This window comes from Festucalex cinctus, chromosome 6, assembly GCF_051991245.1.
Source record: "Festucalex cinctus isolate MCC-2025b chromosome 6, RoL_Fcin_1.0, whole genome shotgun sequence".
NCBI classification, from domain to species: domain Eukaryota; kingdom Metazoa; phylum Chordata; class Actinopteri; order Syngnathiformes; family Syngnathidae; genus Festucalex; species Festucalex cinctus.
Genome location: NC_135416.1, coordinates 16,147,390 through 16,162,844, shown reverse-complemented (window position 1 = coordinate 16,162,844; position 15,455 = coordinate 16,147,390). Strand labels below are relative to the sequence as shown.

Genomic DNA, 15,455 nt, shown 5'->3' with positions numbered 1-15,455 from the left:
CCAGCATAGCATGTCATGTCCGGTGGGAAATGGCACAGTTTGCTGTAACCATGCATTTCTTGATTGCTTGCTCAGATGCATTTTGCATTCATTGCTCTCAATTCCCTATGTTCCACTACAGAGTGCAAGCTATATTTCCTACCCCTGACCCGGCAGCATTGAAGGACAGACGGATGGAGAACCTGGTTGCTTATGCTAGAAAGGTGGAGGGGGACATGTATGAGTCAGCGAACAGCCGGGTAGGTGCCTAAATTAACCACCACCTGCCCAAAACCACTTATTGATGTGTTCAAAAAGAACTGCCTCACAATCACCAAAGTTAGGCTAATATATCAATTTATTACCTTCTGTGTAGGATGAATACTATCATTTCCTCGCGGAAAAAATCTATAAGATCCAAAAGGAACTGGAAGAGAAGAGGCGCTCACGGCTCCAGAAGCAGATCATCAATCAGGCACCCCTGGCTGCCCAGGGCGCTCAGCAACCTGGTCTCCCACAGCCCTTGGGCCCCAGGCCACAGAGTGAGTATAAAATTAAAAAACAGGATTCATGTCCAGATGTCATGTGTTCCGATTTGACGGTATTTTGTTACAGAATGTAGCCAATCAAAAAAACAAGAAGGTGGTGGTAAATAAAAATGAAAGTTTTTTTTTTTTTTTTTTTTTTTTTTTTTTTTTCTTTAACAGCATTTTGCCTAGATAGGACATATTGAACTTGTGTGTGAAATTTACAAGTGGTGCTTTCCATGTCGGATACATACAGATGAATAGGAGTGACCCCGTAGTTAAATATATCTGCATTTTTCTCTTAATTTTGCCCATATCCTCTTTCTGTAGCAAACTTGCATCTTGCCCACATTCTTTGACATTCTTGCCCAGTTCACATTGCAGGGCGTCCATAGATTTGTCCATGTTTAAGCTATCAATTTTTTGCCCTCATCTGGTCTTGTCCCAGTCTGGTTCGGATGCATTGCTTGGTGTGTGATGGGTAATATTAAATTACACTTTGGTCTCAAGCCTGTATTATGATGGTACTTGGATCGCGAAGTATTTATTTTTTTTGGTTGTTACTGGTGTAAAAAAATCACAACCATTGCTTGACAAAATTCTGTATCACGTACTATTCTGTGTCACTTGTGTAGTCAGCGATTTAAAAGCACATTCTGATTATGTGATTTTGGTTGTGTTTAGATGGACCTAATCCTCTGCCCAACATGCCAAATCAACTCATGAACCGCATGCAGGTTTCACAAGGTAAGTCTTGCATTTTGGATAAGCACCTGGTGTTGTAACTGCATTTAATTCAAAAGTCTATTAAACTGTTGCCATTTAGAACGATGAACTGTTTCTTAAAGTCAGTGTTTTACACTGCTTCAGGATGCCGATTGCTGAGTATTGTTTGTTCTGTTTCCTACAGGAATCAACCAATTCAATCATATGGCTCTGCCCAACGCTCAGATGTCTCAGCCGACGATGGGAGCTCGTGCTGCCTCTCCAATGAACCACCCACAGCAAATGAACATGAGCTCTGTTCCAGCGGTAAGACCGATGATCAATTAAACCAGTGGCACTTTAAAACAATGTTCTTGTTTGCACTGTCAATATACAAACCATCACCAACAAAAAAAAGATTTAAAGGAATTTCTATTTTCAGTTTTTCTCATTTCAAATGATATATCAAACCAGCCTCCTGTATTTCACACTCTCTTAATTTCATTAGGGCTAATTCAGCAAAACGCTGTGATTTCTTTGCAACCAAACTTTTTAGTGAATCTTGAGCATCATTGTTGCTTTCTGCCTATCATCAGCAACTGACTTGCTTGTTTTTAATTAAAGATGCCACAGTACATACTACTGTCTCATGAGCAAATAAAAAAACAGAACAGGATGTGGAGAAGAGTATGGGGGATTTTATTATCAAAAGTACGAGTGGTATTGGTACTTGGTATCGGAGTATTCGTATTGGTATCGGTCTGAAAAAAGTGGTATAGATCCCTAATTATTACAATCAGCGTTTTAAATATATTTATATTTTCACTTATTTTCATTAAAATAAATAAATAAATAAATGCCGCAGTAACATCATACTAATGACGTTTTGGAAAAGCTAACGCATTTTTCTTGTCAGCAATCACAAAAATAGACTGAATTTGTGAAGGGACTGGGAAACGGTATTCCGTTTTGCATTCCACCTTTATCACTACGTGTTTATTGTTATGCAACTAGTATGTTTGTGATGCAAATGATTGTTCCCTAAAAAAAGAAAATAATTCTTATTGGTGTCTGCTTTTGTGGTCCAGGTGGGAATGTCACCCTCCCGGATGCCTCAAGCCCAGGGTATGATAGCCAGCCACAACAGCGGCAACATGGTGGGCCAGACAGCCAGCCAGGGTCAGTTTATGGCTCAGACTCAGTTTCCTCCAGGATCTACTACTGTCTCTGCGACAGGGGCAATGAATGTCACGTTGGCAGCTGGAATGGGTCAGCCACCAGCGCAAGCTCCTGTTACTCAGGTGAGGCCAAAACAAGAGTTGCACAAATTACGTTCCAATTCCAACAACTTCTCTTCAAAAAGTTGGAATGTCATTTAGCTATTTGATATTGAATGCGATGTTCATGGTTATTGTTCACACGATATCCCCAAAATAGTTGACACAGTTGAGATAGAGCCACTGACCACTTATTACCTCATGAATGTTCCAAGTAGGGCTGAACGATTAATCAAAAGCAAACCGTAGTAGAATGCAGTTTTCGAAATGGCAAAACATGAGATTTGTGGGGGGAGAAAAAAAAAAAAAAGACCATAAGCTTAAAGCACCTAATGTCGCTCACTCAGTCTCTCTCTGTCTAAAAAAATACAGGACAGCTAAAGAAAACAGTAATTTTTTACTGTCACAGTATTAAGGGCACTCAACTCAAGCATTTCTAAAGGTGAACAAGTCCAATGTTTTTGTTCCATCTTGAAGCTGAAAATTAGAGTTGGCCTTCAAATCGTTGCATTTATTTTAGAGTTGGGCATCAGGATTTAGTCTTTAACTCATTCACTCCCAGCCATTTTCACTGAAGCAACCTCCTTCGCTCCCAGCTGTTTTACTGGATTTTGACTGATTTTGCAAGGCCACAGAATATTGTTTTTTTCCTATAAAAACATGGAACCTACCAAAAGAAAGATTAGTCTCTTCTTTCATCAGGAAAAAAAAAGTATATTTCTATCTGTTTCAGTTTTGCAACAATTAGCATTAGAATATAGCTAAGGTTCATCTCATTAGTCACAAATCTGTTTAGAATTGTGGAGAAACGGCTTATTTTCAACATGGCCCTGGTTGATCGCTTATACTCTGCTGCCACCTGCTGACCGTTTTTGTAATTATTAGTTTTTTTTTTATTTCACCTGTTCACTTCAATTGAAAGGCTGCATAAAGCCTTCTGTATGCTCTAGCATAAAAAACAAACATGTATAAATACATCTTTGGGATGCTTAAAACATTTAAAATAAAGAGTATTTATACGTTTTTGGGAGCAAATGAGTTAACCAATCACACTACTCACTAATTCATTAATTAGATTTGATTTGTTCCCATTCCAAGGTGTCCTCTAATCCAACAGCTGGTGCTGGTGTGTGATGTGGCGATTGTCTGATCTGCTAACTTTGTTTGTCTGCTTATGGTGTGTGTGCCTGTCCGCCGTACTTTTGTGCGCGTGTGTGTGTTCTACAGCAGCAACAGCAGCAGCAGAGCGCTAACCTCCCCATGAATGCACTTGGTCCCTCGCTGGGCCCTCAGCTAGCCTCTTCCCAAACCCCCTTGCACTCAACTCCTCCGCCTGCTGCCTCCTCCGCCTCCACGGCTGGGGCGGGCACTCACCTGCCCCTCCCACAGTCCTCCAGCCGTAGTGCCACTCCCACCCTGTCTGGCCTTGCGTCTGCCCAAGGGGCCACCCCACCCTGCCCAACTCAGCCCCAAACACAAGTGGAGATCCCCTCATCCGCACAGACGCAGCCCCCGCCTCCGCCCTTGCCTCAGCCCCCTACCACACCGGTGAGCCTGAGCTCCTCCGCATGCCCTCCACTGACCCCTGCAAACTCGCTGTCATGTGCCAACCGGGCCCATCATCTTCACCTCGTTGTCTGATAATTGCATCTCACCAGTCTCTGTAGCATCCATGACACCTGGATTGTTGCATTTTTAGGGGAACCGTGAAATTCATATGGGAGGCGTTTACCTGTGCCGTACATTCAGCTACGCATGCAGCTACTCACTTGGTCTACTTTACAGTATGTGCATCACAGCTTGAGTTTTTTTCTTTCTTTGCCCTGCAGCTGTCTCAACCAGGGCCTAGTCTGGATAACCGGGTGCCCACGCCGGCCTCAGCTGCTAGTGCTGACCTGCACTCACAGCATGTTGCAGCTGACCTGCCTGTCAAGGAGGTCAAAACGGAGCCACACCATGACAAACTTGAGTTTGAGGCCGCTGGCGGCAAAATTGAACCTAAAATGGAGGTGGGTTTAAGCTATATTTCTGCAAGTGACTTTTAACTTTTCTTTTACTTATGTGTATTTTTCATTAAAGGTTGCGTATAAAAAAAATATATATATTACTTGGATTTTTGACTTTGTTGTCCTATATAGACTGATGATGACTCGAGTTCCACATTGGTGAAGAAGGAGGATCCAGAGGAAAAGCAGGAGCCAATGGAGGTAGAGGAGAAAAAGATGGAACTGAAGACAGATCCCAAAGAAGAGGAAGTTGAAGGAACCAACAGAACAAGCTCCTCGTCGCCCTCTCGGAAGAAAGGTTGGTCAGAGAGGCCAAGCAAGCAAAGACTAGGATGAAGATTGTCACTTCAGAGCAAAAGTTTTTATATAAAAAAAAAAAAAAAAAAACTGAATTGAATGCGACATTGAATCATTTTGTGTAAATCCAGAGAGGGGAACTATAGTACAGTACTGTACCGTAATGTATGATGTGGTGCGCACTTACAAATATTAACTTGCAAGCAAAATACAGAATTTATGGACATCTGCGAGATGTGAATGTTCGGATGTTCGTAAATAGAGGACTACTTGTACTTGAGTATATAGTATTCACTTTTTATGTTAGGATATTCTTTTTCTTGCGCTTGCAAGTACCTGTACTATTCTTTTCCTTTGAAATTTCTCTTCCTTTCAGTCTTCAAGCCTGAGGAGCTGCGCCAGGCCCTGATGCCGACTTTGGAATCCCTCTACAGACAGGATTCAGAATCATTGCCCTTCAGACAGCCAGTAGACCCAATGCTTCTGTGTATTCCAGTAGGTCGCACATGAAACACATGTAACAGTTTATTACAATGTACTTACTATGTTGCGGTGCTAAAAGATCCATTCTACAAATCTTTAAGGACCAACCTTGAACACAAACTGATTAAAAGTGAATGCCTTGCTCTGAGCTGCATTGTAACCCAAGACGTGTCCTTTTTCCTCTCTGTAGGACTACTTTGACATAGTTAAGAACCCAATAGATCTGTCCACAATAAAACGCAAACTGGACACAGGCCAATATCAGGATCCATGGCAATACGTTGACGATGTCTGGCTGATGTTCAACAACGCGTGGCTATACAACCGCAAGACATCCCGTGTGTACAAGTGTTGCTCCAAACTGGCCGAGGTTTTCGAGGCCGAGATTGACCCCGTCATGCAAAGCCTGGGCTACTGCTGCGGGAGGAAGGTATGATATAATTCTGAGACATACTGTGAATGAGACATATACATTACATGTCAGATTAGCATTATTGTATGTTAGTTAAATAAATATTAAATCACAAACTTTTTTTTTTTTCCTTTTGAGATCATTTGACTTTTTCTTTCCAATTTTTTGTGCAGTTTGAGTTTTCCCCCCAAACTCTCTGTTGTTATGGGAAACAGCTTTGCACCATCCCAACTGGAGGCACATACTACAGTTACCAGAACAGGTACTCATCAGACCATTTCTGTGTTGTTATACACTTAAAATAAAAATTAAAAAAACACATTTGAATCACACCTTAAAACCCCTGCAGTCTGTGACCCATTCATTATTTCAAACAAGACAACCACAGTGATCAGAGCATCCTGAAAGGTTGGACATATTTTTCAACTGTCCTCATTGCACAATTGAGAACAACTCTCAGAATGCTGCAACTTCAGTGGCAAATATACCCTTTTGTCTTAGCCACCTCATCCATCCACTGTTTGGTGGTTTGAACCATGCTCCACTGCACCCCCTGCAGTATGAAACCTGTAATGACAGTCATTTTCTCCAATGAGTCCACGTTGATCAGAGAGCAGTAGGAATAAAATGCTGCATTCCAGCAAATGTTCACTCCCATTACATATTAAACAATTTTACATACCCACAAATATTTGTGGGCACGATCTTAAATGATCTTCTTGTTTCTTTAAGAGCTTGTGGCGTTTAGATTATATTTATATAACTATGCTTAAAACAATGCGTTCAATTGTGAAATGTTCATTCATCCAGGTACCATTTTTGTGAAAAGTGCTTCAATGAGATTCAGGGAGAGAGTGTGACATTAGGAGATGATCCTGCACAGCCACAGACGTAAGTAAACTGCAAATAACAAACGTACAGGTGATTGCCCAGTTATGTTCATTATTAAAATACATGTAATACACAGACCTAATTTATTACTCTGGATGTTGACACTATTATGTCCTTCATATTGAGCCTTGTGTTGGCCTTAGAATTGTGTTTTTCTCAAGTGTAAATGCTTCTAATCATGGTACTTGTACTTTTATCGTGCTCCGTCAAAGTTTTCAGAGAGCCTGCAGTGAGGTGAACATGGTGGATGAAGAGCCTAGCTTCACTGTTTCTGAAACAAGAATGTCTATTTCTGTCTGTTATATTCTCATCTCTTTTCATTTCTCTGTTTTCTCTGATTCCTCTGTTTGCCATCAGGATGATCTCAAAAGACCAGTTTGAAAAAAAGAAAAATGATGTACTGGAACCTGAGCCGTAAGTACATACACATCAGCGACGGAACCCTTTTTGTGCTAAAATTGCTGTTTTTACTTTCAGTTTCTTTACCATAGTTGCCTCAGCTCTGTTGCAATACCTTCTAATGGATCTCTCAAAACTGGTCCCCCTTTTTTCATTGAAAAAAAATAAATAAATAAATCAGACTTTTATCGTTTGAAAGTAGGGCTGTGTAATTAATTGAAATTCAATTGCAATTTCAATTATTACACTCCACGATTACAAAATCAGCATAATTGTAAAAAAGAAAAAGAAAAAAAAAAAGAACATTAATACTCATTTTTGAGTTATTTAAATTTATACATTTGAACTCTTTTTATTTTTTTTATTTTAAAATAACTAATTTAATGCATTTTGTTTCATCCAAAAGGAAGTTGCAGAGTTTCAAATATTTTTTTGTCCCAATATTTTATTTTATTATTTTATTTTATTTTTACATTTAAACATTTTCATGTTTTGTAGCAAAAAAATCATCCTACTGCACAGTGCACAAGCTCCACTCCGTCAAGTTTTTTTTTTTTTTTTTTTACAACATTACAACATACAACAACTTTATATATATATATATATATATATATATATATATATATTAGGGGTGTTAAAAATAATCGATTCGGCGATATATCGCGATACTACATCGCGCGATTCTCGAATCGATTCAATAATCGTCAGAATCGATTTTTTTTTTTTTTTTTTTTTTTTTTTTTTAGGATTCACACCTTGGGCATGGAAGAATGTTATATGAACGGCACATTAAGCCTTAATATTTTTATTTTAATGCTGTTCAAATGTGAAACAGATTGCAAACTGTTTGTGTACAGTGGCTCACGGTTATAAGCCTCAAGTTTTAGATAAATATATTCATACAAATCTTACAGTGTACATGTACAAATTTACTGATAGTATTTTCTAAATTTGAATGGAAAAAAATCGCAACAATCGACTTATAAATTCGTATCGGGATTAATCGGTATCGAATCGTGACCATTCGTATCGGGATTAATCGGTATCGAATCGAATCGTGACCTGTGAATCGTGATACGAATCGAATCGTCAGGTACTAGGCAATTCACACCCCTAATATATATATATATATATATATATATATATATATATATATATATATATATATATATATATATATATATATATATATATATATATATAAAATGTATAAATACTATAAGAAATTTTGTTTGGTCCAAAAGGAAGTTCCATAATTATGGTGTTTCTATTTTTTTATTAATTGGTTATTTGTTATTGTATTTTTAAATGCTTAAACATCTTCTTGTTTTGCACCAAAAAAAAATAATCGATTGAATAATCATGATTTCAATTATTTCCAAAAAAAATCATGATTATTATGCTTTCCATAATCAAGCAGCCCTATGTGAAAGGACTTGAGACCTTCTTAAGTTGCATTTGTCTTCTTACAAGTATTTAACGGTGGTGGTGGGGCGGGGATTATTATAATAGTTACCTTAGCAGTTATCATTCGCAAGCCTTGATGGCATGTTGTTGTTGTTGTTGTTGTCGTCGTAAATCTGTCATGTGTTTGCTTGTTTTTAGGTTTGTTGAATGTAAAGATTGTGGACGAAAGATGCACCAGATATGTGTCTTGCACTATGAGGTTATTTGGCCATCTGGGTGAGTAATTAAACATGTCCAAAATTGACATGCAGTAATTGTAAATGTTTTTTCTTCCAAGCAATTTATATTGTATCTAACACTCACAATCAACAGTTTCATCTGTGACAACTGTTTGAAGAAGAGTGGAAAAACACGGAAGGACAACAAGTTCTCAGCAAAAAGTTGGTACCGTTTTCTCATAATCAGCTGTCTTGATGCATTATAGTTTTTAGCAAGGCATGATGGGAACCACTTTCATCGGTATATCTTTGGTCTGAATGAGTTGTGTGCAGAATCCTTTCAACAAATTGTAGAAAACATCAGTTTTCCTTTCACATTTGAAAAATGTTTTGTTTTTTTGTTTTTTTTCCTTGTGCGTTTATACTGTAGGGCTACAGTCAACACGACTGGGAATGTATATAGAGGATCGTGTGAATAAATTCTTGAAGAGACAAAACCACCCGGAAGCCGGAGAAGTATTTGTGAGGGTGGTTGCAAGCTCTGACAAAACGGTGGAGGTTAAACAAGGCATGAAAACGAGGTGAGAACACAACTGACCATGGTACAAATTAGCAATTTGTTGTGGTACAATTTCGACAACCCCTGGCAAAAATTAGAATCACGGCTCCTGGTGGATTATCATTTAAATTTTGAATTCTGAAGAAAAACGGTAAATCACAGATGTTCTACAAAACCTATATATAACCTTTATTTAACCAGATAAAGACATGCTGAGATCAAGATCTCATTAAGGCAACTTCATGCCAAAAAAAATGACATTATCTAAATTTATGAAAACTTATGAAATAAATTATCATGCATTAAAGATTAAAGATTAAAGATTGTGGCAGGGGTTAGTCGTAATCTATTAATACGGCACATGTAAAACATATTACAAAAAAAATGTACATACAGTACACAATACACATTTCCCCACTTTTAATTTAATCTCATACGTATTCCAATAATTGTACGATTTCAGGTTTGTGGATCCAGGTGAGATGTCAGAGACCTTTCCCTACAGAACCAAAGCACTTTTCGCCTTTGAAGAGATTGATGGCGTTGATGTGTGCTTCTTTGGCATGCATGTTCAGGAATACGGCTCCGAATGCCCATTCCCCAACACTAGGTCTGTACATGTAATTGTTCAGTATACATAGTCCATGACGTCTGCAGTGGCAGGGGTGTAGGTTAAATGATTTAAATCTTCATTTCCCTACCTTCACAGACGAGTCTACATATCTTACCTTGACAGTATTCACTTCTTCAAACCTCGAGTTCTAAGAACAGCAGTGTACCATGAGATCCTCATCGGCTATCTAGAATATGCCAAGAAACTTGGGTAATTTATACACAACATGCGTTGCATATATTTAGTTCACATCGCAAACAGTTTTCATATCTAACCTTTTGGTCTGTGCTTGTGTGAAGCTATGCTCAAGGCCACATTTGGGCGTGTCCACCAAGTGAGGGGGATGACTACATCTTCCACTGTCATCCTCCCGAGCAGAAGATCCCCAAACCTAAGAGGCTTCAGGACTGGTATCGGAAGATGCTGGACAAGGCCTTCGGAGAAAGGATCTTGCACGACTACAAGGTGAGAATAACTTCATTCACGTATGAACATTTGCCTTTTTTCTTGTTGCCAGAGTACGTACATTCGAACACAGCATACATAATCAATCATTCCTTTTGTTTTCGGCTCAGGATATTTTCAAACAGGCAACTGAGGACCGCCTAACCAGTGCCAATGAGCTGCCCTACTTTGAAGGAGACTTCTGGCCCAATGTTCTGGAAGAAAGCATCAAGGAGCTGGAGCAGGAGGAGGAGGAGAGAAAGAAGGAGGAGAACACAGCTGCATCTGAAACTCCAGAGGTGTGTCAACACAGTATTGAACTTGTATTATTTTATGATGTAGTAGATGTGATTGTTTTGTAGATTCTCAAATTACATCGCTGGGATTTTGTCTTAAATGTCCAAGTTTTCCACAGCTTTATAAACAAGGATGCACTGAAAATTCAGCCACAAAATTTTTTTGGAAAAGTGGCTTTAAAGTCAAAATTGTCTTTTGGCTGAAAACGTGTGGATTAGTCTTCTAAATTCCTATTCCCCAACTCGCAGTATTAATCAGAATACTGTGTTGACCTTTCTTTTCTTTTCTTTTTTTAAGATTGAGAAGGTACAATATTATAATATGCTTATAATATGCTTTTTTTTTTTTTTTTTTTTTTTTTTCGGCCAATTTTCATTTTGGTGCATCCCTAATTATAAACATCCCTTGTCCTCTCATGCTGTCTATTATAATAACATTTTATGGTAATAATTGAATCTGCTACTGATATGTTATCCTGAGGTAGTAGATATTCATACCCTTGCTGTGTATTACTCTCAGGGTACCCCAAGTGACAGCAAAAATGCTAAGAAGAAAAACAACAAGAAGACCAATAAAAACAAAAGCAGCGTGAGTCGAGCTAACAAGAAGAAGCCTGGAATGCCGAATGTAGCCAACGATTTGTCGCAGAAGCTTTATGCCACCATGGAGAAGCACAAAGAGGTAAGACACATTTCACAGCTAATGTACAAAACCGTTTTTGATCAAGACCTAAGCAGCAATTGATGACCTTATGTGTGTGTGCGTGTGTTTTAACAGAGAAATATATATATTTTTCTTCTGTTTCTTTATCTGCTGTAGGTGTTCTTTGTAATCCATCTCCACTCCGGCCCCATGGTCAACACTTTGCCCCCTATCATCGACCCTGACCCCTTGCTCTCCTGTGACCTGATGGATGGCCGTGACGCTTTCCTGACTTTGGCCAGGGACAAACATTGGGAGTTCAGCTCTCTCAGGAGGTGCAAGTGGAGCACCATGTGCATGCTGGTCGAGCTGCACAACCAGGGACAGGACCGCTTTGTGTACACTTGCAATGAGTGCAAGCATCATGTCGAGACACGGTGGCACTGCACAGTGTGCGAGGTTTGTACTGTTGGTACTATTTTTCCCCCTTTGATTTATCGAAAGTGGATGTCATGTAGGTTTGGGGTAGCTCATGTTATTTACCTTGTCCCGGTTTTCCGTCTTGCAGGACTTTGACCTTTGCATTAATTGTTATAACGCAAAGGGTCATGAGCACCAGATGGTGAAATGGGGTCTCGGCCTGGATGACGACAACAACAGCCAGAGCGGCGAGGCCTCCAAGAGCCCGCAGGAAAGCCGGCGCCTGAGCATCCAGCGCTGCATCCAGTCCCTCGTCCACGCGTGTCAGTGCCGCAACGCCAACTGCTCTCTGCCGTCCTGCCAGAAGATGAAGAGAGTCGTGCAGCACACCAAGTGTTGCAAGCGGAAGACAAACGGCGGCTGTCCCGTGTGCAAGCAGCTTATTGCGTTGTGCTGTTACCACGCAAAGAACTGTCAGGAGAATAAGTGTCCGGTGCCGTTCTGCCTGAATATAAAGCACAAACTCCGCCAGCAGCAGCTGCAACACAGGCTCCAGCAGGCGCACTTGATGAGGAGAAGAATGGCGACCATGCAAGGCAGGACCATGCCGCTACCGTCCCCGCCGGCGTCAGCCACGCCCACAACGCCCACTTCCCACACCCAGCCCAACACGCCCCAGACGCCGCAGCAGCCGCTGCCCAGTCAGCCTCAGACGCCCACCTCTGCAGGTGTCATGTCGCCCTCGTTCCCCGCCGCGCCTCGCAATGGCCAACCTCAAGTAGCTGTGCCCCAAGGTAAGCCCGGGCCCCAAGTCTCACCTCTGCATCAGCAACCGTCCCCTGTTCCGCAGCCACCTCAGCCTCAACCCATGCAGCAGCAGCAGCAGCAGCAGCAGCAGCCGCCTCCCCTCGCCGCTGTGAAGATCGCGCGCCACATTGAGTTGATGGCGCAGGCCCAACAGAACCAGCAGAACTATCTGGTCAACATGAACGGCTTGCCCATGAACCCCCAACAGCCACAGCAGCGTATGACGGGACCAATGCAGCCACCCATGCAGATGGTACCCGGGCCTCGGGGACCCCAGGTCATGCAACCAAACATGGCCCCGGGTCAGTGGCCTGGACCTGCAGGGCCCATGCAGGCTGCACAACCTCAACAGCAAGGCCTTGCCCCAGGCCAGAGCCCCCCACAGGCCATGACCATGCAGCGAGCCATGATGCCGCCGGGCCAACAACCCCCGGGCCAGAGGATGCTCATCCCGCAGCAGCCTGGCACTGCAAGGCCACAGGCACCGCAAAGACCCGGTGCTATAGCCCCCAATGCCCTGCAGGATCTCCTCCGTACCCTCAAGTCTCCCAGCTCACCCCAACAGCAACAGCAAGTCCTCAACATCCTCAAATCCAACCCGCAGCTGATGGCCGCTTTCATCAAACAGCGAACGGCCAAGTACAACGCCAACCACCCGCAGCAGCAGGCGGGCCAGCAACCCGGCTTGCCCACAATGCAGACAATGGCCATGCCAGGAGGTGCTGTGCAGAGGCCAGGGATGCCGTCTCAGCAGCCTTCTGCTCAGGGGATGGCAGCGTTGGGGGCGCAAGGGCAACTGATGAACGCAGCACATAACGCCAATCCGCAAATTCAAGAGTATCGTCGGCAACTCTTAAGACAACAACAGCAGCAGCAGCAACAGGGACTGATGCCTCAGGGACACCCCGGCCAGTTCCCAGCCCAGGCCCAGGCCACAGCAGCAACGTACTCCCAGCTCCGCATGCAGCAACAGCAGATGCAAGCCATGCAAGCAGGCGCAGCAGCTGCTGGGGCGCCAATGGGCCAGCTACCACCCATGGCTCAGATGGCGCAGCCGGGCATCGGAATGGACCCGGCTCAGAAAATAATGCATCAACGGATGCTTCAGCAGCAGCAGCAGCAACAACAACAGCAGCAACAACAGCAGCAGCAGCAGCAACAACAACAACAACAGCAGCAGCAACATCATCCTCAGCAGCAGGCCGTCCTCAAGCAGCAGATGACTTCTCCCGCCCAGCCCAGCCCCATGAGCCCCCAGACCCACCTGCTTGGCGGCCAGCCCACACTCGCCAACAGTCTCAGCAACCAAGTCCGCTCCCCTGCACCCGTTCAGTCCCCATGCCCACCCTCGCAGCCGCCACCACATTCCAGTCCGTCGCCGCAGATCCAGAACCAGCCCCAGCCCTCGCCACAGCACCCGCCTCCACCCCACTCCAGTTCTCCCCACCATGGACTTGGGGGCCCGCTGTCGGGGCCCATGGAACAGGGACACCTGGGGACACCAGAACAAAGCGTCATGCTACCCCAGCTTAACCCTCCGAACAGAGGTGTATTAAATAGCAACTTGAGCATGGAGGGAGATGCTGCAGGAGACAGTCTAGAGAAGTTTGTGGAGGGATTGTAGCATTTCTGCTGGGAAATGAAGAAACACAGTGTCTCAGTACCTGGGACCCCTCCTAAATTCTTCCTAACTTCCCTCAGACTCTTTATCAAAGGGGGCTTTGTTTGTTCTTTCTACTATTGAGATCTTTTTTGTACCTGTATAAAAAAAAGAACTGTTGTTAAAAACAAAAAAGAGAATTTGGTAGAGGAAAAAATAAAAGTCCAGCACCCCGTGGGAATGAAAAATTCCTTAGTTAAGGTTTTTTTTTTCTTCCTGAAAAAACAACGGGGTTTGCAATTCGCTTCTTAAAATGCAATTTAAGTCACAAAGAATATATTTTTTTGGTTGAGACCAAATGTGTTCAATATTCAGTTTATTTTTGCTTGGTTCTTGGTGTGATTTCATACCATCCTCATTTCTTTATTTTGTTTTGTTTTTTTAAGAAAATGTACAATTGCATTATATTATTCATATCTTTTTGTACCATTAGGGAAAAAAAGCAACCTTTTGTGTTTAAGTTTGGGCACTGTGCCAGGTTTTTGTTTTGTTCTCAAGCTGTCGGTCCTGGCATTTGTGGTCGTGTCATACTGAGACCTATCTCTTCTCTGTGTGTATGAAGAGCACTCAGTTGTATTAAAATAGGAAATGGACTGTGGCAGATTGTTTACACAGCCATGTTACAGGTGCACAGGAAGACACCAACGCAAACCTCATGCTCACTAAAAGAATCACAGATCACACTGGTGACACAAACCCCCTAAAAGTAAGATATACATGCTCCATCTCAGATGCCTGGAAGTTGGAATCTCTTGTTTTGCAGGTGTAGAAAATTACTTTAATATTAAAAAAAATGTCATGCATTTTTCCCCCCCATACAAATATTGTAAACTGTAAAGAGAGTGGGATAAAGAGACCAGTGACCCAAGCTGAGGTGCAACGATCATCCACCCTTTAAATTATACACTAAGGTGCGTTTGAAGAATGGAGGCACCATCAACATTCTCTTGGAGTCATCAAGGCGCATTCCTCTTACGCAAAAACTTGAACGGGGGTGGAAAGAGTTTGCTTTTTCTCCTATTGTAAATCCACGTATTAAGCAAAATACTATAAATATAAGAGAGAACGAAAACACTGTACAAACTGGTAAAAGGTTCATTTCTTACTTCTATACCATATTGTTAAATAAACTGCAACAGATGAACTACAGAACTGTTGAGTAAATCACGAAGGATCACTCCTGTTGCTTTTGTAATGGACTCACACGTGGTTAAAGGATGGCACAAGCTTTACTTTGACGAGTAGTAACAGAAGTGAACAAGAGCTGCACATGCACACTGTCGCATGTTCTCGCTCAATGATTTCCCCCCCCCCCCCCTTTACAGCCATTTGAATAAAAGATGGATTAGAAATGTTGAGCGCAATTAGGCTAGCAGTCAGGGCGAGGGACAAGTGGCTCATTTCGTCCCTAC

At 42.2% G+C, this 15,455-nt stretch overlaps 1 protein-coding gene across 3 annotated transcripts in view; it reads left to right on the top strand.

Annotated features, from left to right (window-relative positions):
- The window catches only part of crebbpa (CREB binding lysine acetyltransferase a), a 31,605-nt gene extending 16,418 nt beyond the window's left edge, over positions 1-15,187 (top strand). Inside the window, exons 9-31 of one of the 3 annotated variants that reach the window (XM_077523539.1) lie at positions 122-239; positions 356-521; positions 1,191-1,253; positions 1,417-1,538; positions 2,300-2,512; positions 3,719-4,036; positions 4,318-4,497; positions 4,627-4,792; positions 5,168-5,286; positions 5,465-5,704; positions 5,860-5,948; positions 6,497-6,577; positions 6,935-6,991; positions 8,582-8,659; positions 8,756-8,823; positions 9,032-9,182; positions 9,624-9,770; positions 9,870-9,983; positions 10,073-10,238; positions 10,349-10,516; positions 11,034-11,195; positions 11,334-11,615; positions 11,725-15,187. In XM_077523539.1, the coding sequence (XP_077379665.1) occupies positions 122-239; positions 356-521; positions 1,191-1,253; positions 1,417-1,538; positions 2,300-2,512; positions 3,719-4,036; positions 4,318-4,497; positions 4,627-4,792; positions 5,168-5,286; positions 5,465-5,704; positions 5,860-5,948; positions 6,497-6,577; positions 6,935-6,991; positions 8,582-8,659; positions 8,756-8,823; positions 9,032-9,182; positions 9,624-9,770; positions 9,870-9,983; positions 10,073-10,238; positions 10,349-10,516; positions 11,034-11,195; positions 11,334-11,615; positions 11,725-14,007 (5,551 nt within the window). In that variant the 3' untranslated portion in view covers positions 14,008-15,187. Of the gene's footprint in view, positions 1-121; positions 240-355; positions 522-1,190; positions 1,254-1,416; positions 1,539-2,299; positions 2,513-3,715; positions 4,037-4,317; positions 4,498-4,626; positions 4,793-5,167; positions 5,287-5,464; positions 5,705-5,859; positions 5,949-6,496; positions 6,578-6,934; positions 6,992-8,581; positions 8,660-8,755; positions 8,824-9,031; positions 9,183-9,623; positions 9,771-9,869; positions 9,984-10,072; positions 10,239-10,348; positions 10,517-11,033; positions 11,196-11,333; positions 11,616-11,724 lie in introns of all 3 variants that reach the window. The other 2 variants (XM_077523538.1, XM_077523540.1) reach the window with 2 other exon arrangements.
- Positions 15,188-15,455: the final 268 nt, after the last annotated feature.